This window comes from Heloderma suspectum, chromosome 5, assembly GCF_057233095.1.
Source record: "Heloderma suspectum isolate Gila_16-S chromosome 5, 16-S_ref, whole genome shotgun sequence".
Lineage (NCBI taxonomy): Eukaryota > Metazoa > Chordata > Lepidosauria > Squamata > Helodermatidae > Heloderma > Heloderma suspectum.
The window spans coordinates 130,875,154-130,890,653 of NC_139462.1; the positions used below are offsets into that span (position 1 = coordinate 130,875,154).

General features: G+C 46.5%; 1 protein-coding gene across 1 annotated transcript; it reads left to right on the forward strand.

Moving 5' to 3' along the window:
• Positions 1 to 2,785: 2,785 nt before the first annotated feature.
• On the forward strand, positions 2,786 to 13,848 carry FOXI3 (forkhead box I3). Its single transcript, XM_084860376.1, has 2 exons — positions 2,786 to 3,772; positions 11,768 to 13,848. Exons 1-2 carry the CDS (start codon positions 3,064 to 3,066, stop codon positions 12,325 to 12,327), a joined length of 1,269 nt encoding a protein of 422 aa, XP_084716502.1. The 5' UTR covers positions 2,786 to 3,063; the 3' UTR covers positions 12,328 to 13,848.
• The last annotated feature ends 1,652 nt before the right edge of the window (positions 13,849 to 15,500 follow it).

A 15,500-nucleotide genomic window follows, 5' to 3' on the forward strand; every position in this document is an offset into this window, starting at 1 on the left:
ATTAATTATTTTTCTTTATTTTCTAACCCGATCTTTACTATAGTAGTTTTGTGCAAACGTTTTCCTATGGGAATTATTTCAATGTACTGAGGCTAAAGTAAAGTACGACGAAGGGAACCATTTTCGGCGGGGTCTTTAAAGTCAAGGGGCGGTTGGGTGGGGGGAGATACAACGGGGCTTGGCAACTGGAACTCTTTCCGTCTCAGCTAATACAAGAGGAAAGGGCACTATCCAACCAATGTGAAGAACTTTTTTTTAAGTCTCTGGGCTTTCAGTAGGAGAAATGTGCAACGCAATCTTATGGATGTTTACTCTGAATTCCGTTCCGCGGTAGGGAATGGGCCTTACTCCTAAGTGTGTTTATGAGTTCCTTAAATGGATCGTGTCCCAAATTCTCCTCCCGTTTCACTGCGCTGAAGATGTTCCCCTTTAAAAACGGCGGAACACTCATACACCCTTGCTCCTAGACATATTTACTTGGAAATAAGCCGACGTTTTAAATGGAAATTACTTTTCGAGGAATCGTGCCAAAAAACAGGCTTTACATTAATAAACTCTGTAGGACTTACAACTTGGCTGTTAAAACGAAGGCGCTTCCCTTCCCCATGGGAACATTTTCAATAAATATCCCTCCCAAAACAGCAGGCATGAAATATGTAAGTTCCTTTATAAGCAATTACTCTAGGTGTCTTCAGCGAAGGTGTCTTCAAAATCGGTGTTCAAGTAATTGCTGGAGGGACGGTTTTGTTTTCCCTCGAAATCTTTTCCTGAAAGTTTTGCGTGTATTTTAGGGCACAAAATAAAAACGGGTATTTAAACTGCGTGGATAGAAAGGCATTTATCTTCAAAAGGTTATCACATATTGACCAAATTCTTCCAACAGTCCTGAGATGCGGTGTGTGGGAGGGAATAACAAATCCACGATCCAGACGCTGTTAAGCACTACCATTAACATCAATATCAGTAAAAAGTGGTTAATTTTGGCTGGATCTTGGTTTGAATATGGACCAATAAAGTAGTTCACGAAAACAGTGTTCAGTTACATGTCTTATTTGTTTGTGTTCCATATTAAAGGCGTTTCCAGATCAAGGTGTATTGTGGTCATCTGGGATTAATGTGGATTCCTAATCATGATTACTTAAATTTACTCTCATGTGAATGTGTAGTCATACTGTGTATAGAAATGGCTTCTTTTAATACTCCGTCGCAGGAAAAATAACGAAGAGTCTTGCAATACCTTAAAGACTAACAAGTTTATTTTGGTATAAACTTTCTAAAGTAGCCCTTCTTTTAATAGTAATTCCAGAATGAAGTCCAAATATTCTAACTACATACATATTTATCTTAAATATTTAACAAATAAGGAACATTGAAACGATCGAACTTTTTAATTACATCTTTAAAGAAATCTGTTCAAAGAATCATTCTGATTTCCCCACCCCCGTGTAATATAATTTGATGAAGCAATTTTTGTTTTTGATTTTCAGGGTATTTCTTATGTGCATCTGTTGACTATGATCTATCGCTGCGAATAACTGAAGCCAGTCAGGAACAAGTTAACAGTATTCATATATCTTGGACGTTCAGCCAGGGCAGCGGTGTTTGTTTTATTATTAATGATAATAAATGATATATCTCTTCCTAACTGATGGATTCTGGTGTCTTAATGTACTTATTCCTTTGCAAGAATTCGTAATATTATTTCCCTATGATAATCTATGTTGTATCCTAATTAAAAGAATAGGCATCTTAAAGGAAGAACCTGAGAGCTAATCATTTAACGGGGACTCTTACATATCAAGAGTTAAAAAACAACAACACCCAAACCTTATGGGCCCAAATAATAAAGGCATCCACTATTAAGCAAATGAAGTGTTTCCAATCAGCTTATGAACTTTGAACTGCAGCGTCCATCCTCGAAAACTGCAGTGGTGGGGTTGGATCCAGACTTAGGCATATTGAGAGTAGACCCAATGAAAACAATGGGTTTAAGTTAGCTATGGCTTACTTGCCCCGTTACTATCAATGCGTCTGCTCTAAACATGACAGTTTGGATAGAACCCGTGAATCGGGTTTTGGGGGGTGGGGTTATTTGGGGATGTACTTCTAAAAAGAACTGATCAGAAGCTGAAAATGAAAACTGAATCAGGGTTTGAAATAAAATTAACGGAAGTTGAAAATAGTTGGTTTTGTCCTTTACCAAAGCAAGTTGTATGTAATACCATTTTTCCCTCCCCCGTTTTCCAAATGGGACGGTAATGGGACCGGTTCCCAAGCCATCCCATTGGCAACCTGCGTAAATTCCTTAAAATCCTTGTGCCATACTGAATGGGATTCCGCATCGCCACTACGAAGAGTTATTTCGATCAACTACTGATACAAACTCCCAGGTAGCGTTGGCCACGTGCGTTCGTAAGGATGCTCCAAAGATCCGCATAAGGATTCTGTTCCCACCTCCAGGGCGGTTGCACGGGCAAACCTCAGTAGCCGAGTGTCTACATCAACCTTTGACGCCCGAGATACCGCTAACACTGCAGCGCTGTTGCTCGGGAGGCGGCCCCATCGAAATCAATGGGATTAATTTCCGAGCAACGGGCATCAGCATCTCGGGCGCGAAGACGCGCTTTGCTTGGCGGATCCCCCAAGCCGCTCTTGGAAAGCGAGTCGCGCTGAAAGCAGCGGGGCTCGTTCTTCCTGCGAGAGCTTTTTGCGCCACACGCCAACTTCGCTCGCCCCCCCATCGCAAGCGAGCCCCGTCGAGGTGCAGGCGCCGCGCGGAGAGGAGGGGCGCCGCAGACGGACGGACAAGATCGCCTGTGCGGCGGCGCCTCAGCCGGGCGCTGCCGCCTCGTTTTGCCACGCCGCCCCTCGACTGGTTGCTGGAGGAGCCGCGCCCCACCTCCTCCTCCTCCTCCTCCTCCTCCTCGCCGCCATCCCTGGGCCACGGGCAGGGAGGCCGGGCAGAGATCTGGGCGCTATAAGGCTCGGGAGAGCGCGCAGCGGCCGCCCCCGGGGAAGAGGAATCTGGGCGGGGACTGGCCACCTGCGCCGCGCCGCTGGGCGATGAGCTCGAGCGATCTCCAGCCGCCGCAGCCAGCGCAGTCCGCTCCCTGCTCGCCCCCGACGGCTGCCGCCAGCCCTTTGGCGCCTTGGTCGTGCGGCGGCGGCGGCGGCGGCGACAGCAGCAGCAGCAGAGCCCGGGAGGCGCCCGCCATGGCCGTGTACTGCAGCGAGGCCTTCAGCGTCTACCCGCAGCCTGCCGCCGCACCCGCGGGCACAGCGGGGCAGAGACCTTCCGCCGCCGCCTACGCGCTTGGTGACTACGGCGCGTCGCCGGCGGCCGCCGGCTACCTGTGGGGCGTGAGCGGCGCGGGCCCCTACGTGCAGGGCGGCGGCGGCGGCGGCGGCCCCGGGGGCTCGGGCGCGCCCTTCCTGCCCTACGGCTGCCCGCCGCGGGGCGTCGGGGGGCCGCAGCTCTTGAGCGCGGCGGGGGCTGCGGCCGGCGCCTCGCCGGAGCTGGGCTGGCTGAGCCTGGCGAGCCAGGAGGAGCTGCTGCGCCTGGTGCGCCCGCCCTACTCCTACTCGGCGCTCATCGCCATGGCTATCCAGGGCGCGCCGGAGCGCAAGCTGACGCTCAGCCACATCTACCAGTACGTGGCGGAGAACTTCCCCTTCTACAAGCGCAGCAAGGCCGGCTGGCAGAACTCCATCCGCCACAACCTCAGCCTCAACGACTGCTTCCGCAAAGTGCCCCGCGACGAGGACGACCCCGGTGCGTGCCTGGCGCCTCCCTCGGGAAGGGGCGGGTGGGGCAGGCGCCTTCCCGAGGCGAAAGGGGGCTTCTGAGCATGGGCAGACCGCTTGGGCGTCCTCGCGCGGCCGCGTTTGGGGATGTGTCCCAAGACCCCTCCTTTCTAACCCCCACGCCGACCCGCCCCCCACACGTAACTTCTGCTGGGAGAGGAAGATCTCCAGACAGGCTCCCGAGCCTGCACGGATGAAACCGGACGGCAGACGTCGGGTTCTCCGGGGCAGGGGACACTGAAAGGGACGCGCAGGTTGTGCGTACAGATTGTGGGGAAATGACAGTGGACGTGGCTCTCCCGCGAGACTAACCAGGGTTGCACGGAAGTAAGCCCCCTTGATTTCAGGGGGAACGGCTTCTCACTAAGGCCACAGGCAGCCCTCTGAGACCAAGTGGGCCTTATTCTCAGCTAAACGGGTAGGAGCATCCATGTGGCGTAATGCTCTGCGCCTTTATTCAGAAGTAAGTTCCACTGTGTTCAGTGGCGTTTATTCCTTGGTCCGGGTCCTGCACTCATTTACCTAGAAGTAAATCCTATTGAACTCAGTGGGGATTACTGCTGAATAGACAAGTACAGGATTGTGCTGCTAGTGTCTTTAGGATGCAATGCAGCTCCTCAGATGGCTTCATTCCAAATCACTTAATTCAAATTAGTGATTCCTCGTAACTATTCTTGGTTGCTGTGGCATATTGGCAACAGTGGTTGCAAAGTGGCAAAATGGAGTTACTTCCCCCCCCCCCCGTTACTTTTGGAAAGTGAGGGTTCCCAACCTGCGGTAGTGAGGTGGAGGTTATTTTGTCTTCGTGGAGGCAGAGTAAAAGGGCATCATCTCTGTGTGGCATGTATTCAACTCTGATCCTAGATGCTGCCTTGGAGTTATGCTCTAATCTACTGAAAGTGAGATTAGTTGAATCTTGGAAGTGGACTTCCTTTCAGATCAAATAAACTGTACACTCTCACACCCTATTCTAGGCTATTTAATCCACAATAACTACCATCCTTGTACATGTCATAGATCATTAATTTGAATTGGAATTTTTACTTGTACACGCATCTGCACTGAATGTGTTTTAGCCAACCTCTGTTGTAAGCAGCCTCTGTTATGTATACCCTATTTTGAGACTAAGATATAAGGTTGTATATTCAAGAAGCAAACTTCCACATTTTAATTTCCGCTAATGAAATGGCTCCTAATAATAATCTCCGTGTCCAGATGCCCATGGGAATATTGGGTGGTGTCCAGTGTTAGTCGTAGGTAGAGTAGACACATTGAAATGAATGAGATGGAAGTTAATCACAACTAACTCGAGTCTCATTCATTTCAACGGGTCCACTCTATGTAGGGCGCTTACAGGATCCTACACATAAGCTATTATTTATTTAGTACTATGATATCTATCGCTCTTTTCAGTTTTAGATTAAAAAAAATCCAAAGTGGTGTACAGTACACATTAAAGAAATTGAATTGTTCCCAGTTGTCTCATGAACTTTGGATGAAGATTTGAAGACCGTGTGTTGATAGAGAAGCGGTTGCTCTCTCAGCTATATGTGTTCTGTTCATTTAACTGGGAATGTTGGCATATGAATTTTGCCATTAGGCATAGTTTAGCAACCTTGTGAACAACCTGGATAATTCGTGTGCACCACACGCAGGGACAACAATGCAAAGTTGGACTCTCCCCAGCTCTTTCAAAACCTGCTCATCTATCCGCATCATCCCTGATAATTGCCGCCACTCTACAGAATGAGGTGGCGCCTCCTTCAAAAGAGGAAAAGTTTAAAGCAGAGGTGTTTCTGCACCTGGTCAGTGCCCCTCCACTGAGGCTGCCCCCACAGGTGGAGGATAGGTAGGGATCCAGGAGGACTAAGTGGTAGCATGTCACACCTAGCCCCTCACGCTCCTTGTGTGGCCTGCAACCTAAGATGGCTTTACAGATGACCACGTTGCTTCTAGTGGTTGTCAAACTGTGGGCTAAACTAGGTGTCCCAGCAGCCTTCCCCAACCCGGTGCCCTCCAGATAGATTGGACTACAACTCCCAGCATCCCCAGAGTTTTAGTCCAACACATCTGGAGGTCACCAGGTTGGAGAAGGCGCTGTCACAGCGTTCAAGCTTTTAGCAATTGCATGAATGTGTTGGGTTTTTAAAGAAGGAAATAGTGGTAGAGAGCTGGGGTGGGGGAGAGGGTGTGAGCCCTTCGCCCCTGCCTTAGTCCTGATCCCCCCCTGCAGCTGCTATTCACATTTTAACAATGTTCATACAATTGCCGAATGCGTGAATAACGCTGCCTCTCATTTGGTCCGGAGTCCCAGGGAGCTCTGGGGATCCTCAGAAGCATATTGGCGATTCCTCTGTGAGGAGATCAGCAATGGCAGGCCAGCTGTCCTGAGAAGTGCTGCCCCACCATGACTGATGTTCCCATGTGAAGCTTAGCCGGAAGAGACTGCTGTGTACATTCTACTACACAGTCTCGGGGCTGAACCACATGCGATGGGAGCAGCCACATTTTTGCCTACATTTCTGCCCTCTTTACATAGAAAGTGGGGGACACCTGTCTGAGGCAACCTGAACTCTCCTCTGCCTTACCTAGTGGTGCCCAGTTGCTTCAGGCACTCTTATCTGTGAATCACCCACAGAGCTTCAGCTGTGGGGTGGTATAGAAATATAAGAAATGAAATGAATGAATGAAATAATGCCAGCCTGGCTCACTTCTGGTATTGGAGCTGGGCTGGGGAAAATGTACCTGGAGTGACAGACCACAGGAAGATAAAATTAAAAAGAAAAAAAGGGGGGGAGTTCAACTTCCCTCACCTGTGTGCTCCTTTCAGTCTAAAAATTAGTCACATCCACCCTTTTATACGTGGAGGGGCAGACAGGGGCATACCAAACATGGCTGCCCCGTCACATCTAGTTTGACCCTCCATTTGCAGCTTTGCATTCTTCTAATCTTGTTTTCTCTTCTGCTTTATTTTTATTGTAAGCTGCTTTTTGAAATTACAGTATACAGAAATGCAGGTTATATATAATAAACCAAGGTGAGGGTGAGCCGAATCCTAGAACATGCCCCAGAATTTGCAGCACAGGGGGTTCCTGTTCTGCAGAATGGTGCCATTCCAGGGTTGTTATGCAGCTGAGTGAGGCAGGGAAAGACTTGGACAAAGGGGTGGAGAGGAGGAGAAACTCACTGAGGTGCTCCGACTTGCAAGCTGACCTCGTGCTGCTACTTGAAGTTAGTAGTGGTGAGGGAAAGTAGCAGTACAGCATTTTCTGGTGGGTTTCTCTTCCTGGAAAATGCCAAGCAGCCTGGTGGGCTGTGACTTAACTGAAGATCAGAGATCCCTCCCTCTCCCTCAGGAGTTCGCATCCCTGTGGTGTGGGAGTGAGGGCTGCTCTCTTCAATTGCCCCCCTTGTGTTTGCGGTTTCTTGAAAGCTCTTAGAGGAGGAGAGAGAGTTGAAGCTTGCTCAGAATAGAGGAAATGCCGGGGAGTTCCTTTCAGAATAGTCAGGGGTATTTTAGAAGTGTGCCTGAGATTTGGATAGGGGAGATGTGCAGGATGGGATGGAAGACAAAGCCCTGGGTGCTACGATCTCGTGAGAAGGGAGAACCTGGGGACACCTTCAGGGGGGAAAGCAGCTGACCTTTTAAAATACCACATCTGTGGATGAGTTCTGATTCAAGTCTCAGGAGGACTTGAAGCGCCCATTCCAGTTTTGCGTGCCACATAACAGCAAAGCTTCTTGTGCTTGTAGAACAAGGAATGTGGCTAATAGAATCCCTCCAGATGGCATAAGCAAGTGTTACAAAGGAGGATCTTGTGCAAAGACAGTTTGCAGCCCAGAACTACTCATGTTCCTGTGAATGATGCATGGATGTGGGAGACAGCGGGCAGCCCGAGCTGGACACTTGTGAATTTGAGGATTTCTAGCCAGCTTTAATAGTCCTTAAAATATTGTCTTTCACTTTAAGGAGCAAGCTGAAACTGAAAGGTAATAGGTGGTATTTATCTTTTAAAATGCAAGTTATTTGGAAATTGACTTGTAAATCTAGTAGCCTGACTCCTGACCTTTTGAGCATTTGCATTGCTGATAGGCAGAGATTCTGGAAGTGTTGGTTGGCAAGAGGAGAGAGAGACTCTCTAGTTCGTAGATCAGGGGTGGTTAGACATCAGGCTTGCAGGATCTACTCTTTTTTTTAATTAGAATCCTGCGATCCAGCTGCAGCCTGGTGCAAAAGACGTACTTAGAATTAATTGAAGAATTCTGGGCCCAGAAATTTGTTTTGAGTACCAGAACTGAGCAGAACTCACAGTCCTTCCACACAAAAATCCGCTCCTGCTTATCTCAAGCTGTCTTCATTTCAGCAGCATAAATCATACCGGCAGTATAATTTTGCTGCTATTGTTAAACAACTGGGAGCCAAAAATCCTTGCTGATCTACTGCAAATCACCCAGAGATCTACCATGGGATCCAGATCTACTTTCTGTCCACTGCTGTCATAGATAGCATTGCAGGGGGAGGTGGGGGGGGGGCAGGCTGGCTCAAATCTTTGCTCAGCCGAGACTGCTACAGCCAGAATTGCCAGCCTCTGTCACCCGGGATTGTTTTTAGGATAAATGACTCAAGGATTTTATTGCAGCCTGTAACCCCTGCCCGCTGTCTCCTATCTGCATCTTGTACATGGCTGGCTAGGATGCAAGCCCACAACTGCAGTGGTCAAAATCACCATCCAGTTGCTAAGCAAAAATACTTCCCATTGTTCTGTTTGTTTAGAGATAATGTAACGTTGATATGTGAGGCTTATGTCACCTTTAGAGCATCTATTCCCATAAATGTTGGATCATTGTTAAAGCAGAACAGGATGCTGAGGAGAGTTATTTGTGAAAAATTCTGACTGGTGTATGTTGGCCTTTCTCAACCTGGTTCCCTCCAGATATGTTGGACTGCAGACCCCATCTTTCCCATGATGGAAGTTGCAGTCCCATCTGGGGAGGGGAGTCCACATCTATGGAGGTCACCAGGTTGGGAAAGCTGGTGTAGGTTTTACGTTCGCCTCACAAACTGACACTTTTTAGGCTTCACGTGTGAAAATGCTTCTGGTTACAGTCTTTACTGGGTTTTCATGGCAACAGGCTTGGAGCGGCAGTGTTGAAAAAAGTGTCTTTTTTATTTTAAAAAAAATATTCTCTCCAGTTGTTCACAGACTGTGGCCACTAACTTTGCTTAGCACAGTAAAATGGTCACTTCTCATCTTTCTCCATGTCAACCTGACTCTTTAATTGGAGATCCATGCAGAGGCTGGTCTTGTGAATACTCTGATAGGGTAGAACTGGACATTTAATCCAATGTGCAAAGTGGGGAGGGCGGCACATTTGTAGCAGAGAAATGTGTCTGGTGGGGAGGTGGTGTTCTTAATCTTGCCCCGTCTTCCTGATTCTCCCGTTCCCCTCCAAGCATGTTTCTCCATATGGCCAGGAAACCTGGTGTCTGAGCAGAGGAAAAGCAACAGGTGAGGGAAGGGTTAAGCATCCCCACCTGCTGCTTCTCCCTTGCTAATGCCTCCCCCCCCCCACTTTGCATGTTGGATGCTAAGATGATGGGACGGGGGACCCTGTCTTTGCTGCCAGGGTCTAGTCTTATAGCCCAGTGGTTGCGCAGGTGTGGCTTTTGAGACTTCAGGCCAACATGGTTTGAGCTGCATGATTACAAACCTGAGACCTGTGATGTGGATCACCACAATGCAACTGCCAAAGAAAAATAATTTTATATCCCAGTGGATAAAACTATTGCTTACATCATTTTATTAGAAGTGACTTAGTTTCAGAACCCAAAGAGGACACACCGATTAAGGAATGGATTTGTTTCATGTGTAATATTTCTTTTGTTCGGCTTCTAATATCCTACCCTTTGCAGAACAAAGGATATCCAGTTTCATGAGTCACATGCACATGTTGGAGGCTGCGGATTCAGTTATGCGGAAGAGATTGGGGCTTGGGTTGTGTATAGTGAGTGCCATTCAAGGGGCGTCTGCGTATGCACTAGAATTTTTCAGCACATTGAGTTTGCAAAAAGCCAATCCTGAAGGTTGGGAGACCCTCTGAGGCCGCATCAAGTGCAGTGCAAGTTACTGCATTTGAAAATGAAGTCTCTGTGTGTGTATGTTTGCAGGCATGCGTGTATTCTCCGTGTACACATGTAACTCTTTGGATCCCAGCCAGTAACAAAGATTATGAATGTCTTGCATTTACTAATGGAGCTTTCACAGTTGGTTCATGTAGAAGTCAACATTGTCCAGTACAGAAAGAGGTTCTGCTCATGAAGTAAAAAGGAGCTGCCAGAAGTAAAGGGCTCAAGTCTGAAACTTGCTGAAATTAGTAATCTTGAATGTGCATCCACTGACTTTGTATGCATGTATTGCTCCCTGGTTACAATGTTCAGACCATAAAGCTCCGTTTGTGGGGATGAGAGCGGCCACAGTGGGTTCAGGCTTGGAAGTGGAGGGAGAAAACGTTCAGCTGTTGTATGGGCCCAAACCATGATAATGGTTTTATATCTCCTTAGCAATATTATCCCGATGTGGGATCAGATACAGGTCCAGGAAGTGAGATACTTGGAATAACTAGCAAATGTAAAACTATACTGTCAATAAAAATGAATTCTATAAATTGTAAACAAAAACATTTTAAAGTACTGTTTAATAACAGAAGGACTAAAGTTTCCATTATACATGGAAATTTCCTGAAGATAGTTTTAAGTAGAAACATGGCTACAAGAAAATAGCTTGATGTTAAGTTAGTCATTTGTCCATTTTTTGTTTGTTTAAAAAAGTTTCTCAGAAGCCAAGGGCCACATGAAGCCTTAGCAACCTGTATTTCCAACTTCCTATGCTGATATCTGGCAACAAATACCAATGTTTCCTAGCATTGACTGCTGACAGAATACTTGGATTATGACCTATCACCTCCTGCTCACATTGGTGGGGATCGTCACAGTTTTTCTAATTTAATTCTGTTTAGCTCCCTCCATCCCCTGGCAAGCGCACAGAGTGCTGCGAGCATTGCATTGCACCCAGCTGCTATGCATCATGGGAGACTCATGCACACCTCTGATATGTGAATGTGGCAGCCCCCCTGTCTTCCTGAGGGCCTTGATAAAGAGGGAATGTAAATATCATCTGTAGCTGAAAACTGTTTAATATCTTGGGAGCCACAAAGCATAGGAGGAAATGGGCCAGCTGCCATTTATTTTCTTGGAGCGATATGTGGACTCTTCAGTTACCTTCAGAACGGAGTTCTTATATAATGGAAACTTGTTCTAAGAGCCGGTCCTTCTGGCTGTAATTGAATACCATGTTTTCATATATGAATTGTGGCATTCATTTTTTATATATAATTGATTAGAATTGCAGTGCTTAATTGGTAGTTCATTAATCTAGAACCAATTTTAAAAGGCATGCAGATGTACTTTTGGAAGGGGGAGTATTTTGGTTCGTGTAACTGTAAAAGAGAATGAAAAAGAAAATATTAAAAATAGCCTTTCCATTTGACAAAGATTGATAAATATTTGTTTATTACATGGTCATTTCTTATACTCCCTGCAGAGTCCACTGTGCGCCCCCCCCTAGTTGGTAATACACAAGTTTACAAAAATTAATTAATTGATCCTCTAACTAGTTAAAAGACAGATTAATCAACACAGAATCCTTTAGTTGACTGACAGCCCTAACTTTATTTTTTCTAGTTTTATTCCTAGTATGTCTATTCTTTTTCTAGTTTAATTTTTAGAAGGGTAGCCTCTCCCCGCTCGCGCGCTCTCTCTCTCTCTCTCTTTCTCTCTTTTTGGTATGGCATTCTGATCCAAGCACACAAACCATGGCTAAGATCCTACTTGGGGAGTGTGCAATTTTCCGCTGTTTTCAGGAAAAGATTCCTTTTTCAACCCCTGTTCTCTGTCATCATTCAGGGAAGGGGAACTACTGGACGTTGGACCCAAACTGTGAGAAAATGTTCGACAACGGGAATTTCCGTCGCAAGCGTAAGAGGCGCTCCGACCCCAGTGCCTCCGCAGTGGCATCCACGGTTTCCGCCTTGGGGGCTCTGAAGACTGAGGACGGGCGCCCCCTCTCTTTGGCGCCGGGGAAGCCATGTGGCGAAAGCCCCTCCTCCGAGCTGGAGTCCATGGCCTCCTTGAGGGACCATTCAAAGAGCACCTCTCCGCCGGTGATTGTCTCACCTTCCCCCAGCTGCCTCAGCACCTTTTTCAGTGGCATGAACTCGCTGAGCAACGGCGGTCGCCTTGGCAGCGAGCTGCATCACAGAAATGTCCCTGCTGGGCCGCTGAGTGGCAGCAGCTTCACCCAGGAAGTTCCTCCTGTCGAGCAGCTGCAGCGCGTTTCAGGGCCTGCCGGTGCCTATTACAGCCCGTTCCATCCTGGCAGTGGCGGCCAGTCAGGCCAGTACAACCACTTATACAACTTCACAGTCAACAGCCTCATCTACTCCCGGGAAGGCACGGAAGTGTAGGGCGTTGTGCAGGCAGCCCTGGTGACACAAGGCAACCAGAAGGCCAAGTTTATTATTCTGTATCCAGGAAGACAGTGACTTTTTGTTTTCTTTTTAAAATCAACTCCATGCAGGACACCTATAATGCCCAGGAACAAAAAGCTTTTGAAACTCAATATTTGAAAAGGAATTGTATGGCATACCCCGTGTTTCAAATATTTCTGCCTTTTGCAAGCATGCCCTCAAGTTCTGTAATGAGGGTCATCTGGCTTGAGTAATTGAAAATGTGTTGAAATTTGAAAAAAGAAATGGGTAGAAAGGGGACCAAATATAGAAAAGTAGCTATGGAAGTAAGTACATTGCTTGTTGGCTGGGTGTTTGTGTTTTTTGAGCCTCTGTTTACAAGGGCCATGGTGTAAAAGAAACAGATGAAGAGATTTTGAAGTGCCTTGACCAGTGTAAAAAATCAAGTTGCCTTTGCCAGCAACAATTTATTTGAAGCTTTTGTTAGGTCCTAGAGCTGACCTGCCAAGTGCTTGGCAGTCCTTTCCCCCAGCCTTGTTTCTGTGGTCCAGAGAGAGGCACCAAACCCAGGTTCTGCTGAGCCCCTGGTGGGCTGGCAAACACAGCTTGCATTTGATTTGACGAGTCGCAAGTGCAGGCCTGTCCTAGACCAGGCTTGCCCACCCTGGGGCCCTCCAGATGTGTTGGACTACAGTTCCTATCATTCCTAGTGATTCCCATGGCGGTAGTCTGACACATCTGGAGGGCCCTAGGTTGAGGAAGACTGTCCAAGACCAAACTGTGATATGGGCGCCGTAGTCTTTTATCTGTCAAAAGTGTTGTGCACTTTTGTGGGACTTCTATGCAAGCTTAGCTAACCCCATGTTGTATGTTGATGTCAAGGCTATTAGCATGCTTGCCACTGACCTTGGTGGGCTCAAGACTGATAGAAAAACCATGCAGTACAGCTCCCTTGGGACTGTACTACTTCAGAGTGCAGTTGGGGGATCACATATTTGAATCTCTGCCATGACAAAAGCTCCCTGCACATAGAAAAGGCTTGTACATCCCAGAGAAGGCGTCTGCCATGCTAGTTTTTCTATGTGCAGGCATGTGTTCTGCAAAGGAGTATGGAAACATGCAATTCCACATCTGCATTCTGAAGTTGAAGTCCTAGGGTAGCGTGACACGATGAGGTGGATGAGCATGTTGTGTGCTAAGACCTGGCGCCAGATCAGGAACTTGTTTTCTGGGGCAGTCACTTTAATGCAGCTTCATACCAAAGACATACATTTTTAGCCTTCTAGTTTTTAACAGAACAAACACCTTGGGTATTTTTATACATACTAATTTGTAATATGCCACTCTGTAAATTTATTTTTACAGGAGTCTTTATTTGTAAATTATTACCATGAAACTGTACTTATTTATATTGCTTTGGGAAAGTTTTATGTTTCTCTTTGGTAGTATATTAAGGAAATCTAGAAATGTTGGGAATAAAAATTTAAAGTTGTTACGTTTTTAAACATTTCTTCACCTTCCATTGTTTGTGTTTTTGCTTTTGTAAATATGACACACGCTCTTGGCATATGGGGTTGGGGAAATTGTGTTGATTCATCAGAGTAGGGGTGGACAACATGTGGCCCCCACAACTCCTCCAGTGTGGCCCCCACAGCTCCCTGTTGAAATTTGCAACGGTAGAAAAATTGGCCAAATTTAGCTTGTTTCCAAGCTTAAATTCCACAGGGTGGTGGCAGCAGGAGTGTGGCCCACACAAGGCTTAGGACATGGGGGCCAAAAATGGCCCCCAGACCTCCCAAAGTTGCCTAGCCCTGCATTAGAGTTTTAGGACACAATTCACTTAGGATTGTTGAAAAGTAAGAGGAGGAAGTTCAATGATGTTGCAGAATGTCCTGGTGAATTGTGTCCTTTTAACCATCATACCAGTTTAGCGATGTCTCTAAGCACAAAAGCTTTCATGCGCATTCATTCATAGCCACAGTTTGCCCATTCATTCATTCATTCCAGTGGACGAAATGGATCATGGGCTCATTCATAATGCACAGATCTGTTTGTTCCATTGATGCAAACAAGAAATCCAGTAACACAGAGATCCCTGCATCAAATAGGGATGTTGGAGAAATCCACAACAGGTTCAGATGAATTTGGATTTCTCTGAATCCGGCCTGCGATTCTGCAGCAGACCAGCTTTCATGATTTCAGATTTTGTGGACTTGCAGACTGGTTTTTCACCGGGGGCAGGGGGCGGTGGGTGGGTGCTATTATGCATGTGACATTAGTGCTAATGTGCTAATTCGCATTAGTTAATGTGTATTAGTGTTAATGTGCACTAAGTAATGTGGATTACTGCATTTTCACAAGTGTGCATTAGCTGTAGAACAAAAATTCTGGTAAAGAGATTCCGATTCCATCCATGAGTGGATGATGGAAAGAAGGACGCCCGACAATCCATGAAACACAAGACAGAACAGATTTAACAAACTCTGTACGTCCCTAGTTGGAAGCAGTGTCATTCTGTCTTTGGGTTCAAGCAAACTCAGGGACAATGTGACCTTTTAAATAAAAATTGAAATGAAGGGCCAAACTGCACATTGTATTAATCACACTTTTAAAAAAGCATGCTTAATGCTGGCACTTTTTATATTGAAGGAAAGGCAGTTGCTGGGACTGGCTGTGTTTTTTTGTTTTGTTTCTGCTGAAAATACAACCTGGCTCCTATTTGCCCCCAGAGTTATTTGCAGTAAAATGACACCAGATCAGGGCCCTACAAGGCCGCATTTTCATCAACATAGAAATGGTGGCGATAAAGATACTTTTAAAGAAAGTTGCGCTTAACATAACATGTAGTTTAGCCCTAAATTCTCATCCCAGTGGAGACCCAGGACAGATGTTGTTTATTAGCTCTAGTGATGGTAATTTCTATGACTTGTCACCCATGGAACAGATGATAGATTTTAGGGACAGGCAGAAGCTAGACTGGGATCTGCTGGTAGATCTCTGGGAGATACTGATTGTCAAGCATTTAACAAGAGCAGCATCAAAAAGGCTTTTTTTGAAGGTTCTGAATTAGGCTGCTGAAACTAAGAAAGCTTGGGGAAAGCGGACCGAGGGTGGAGTTCTGTAGAAAAAAACTGTAAGCTCAGTTCTGAGACAAAAAACAATGTTCTGGG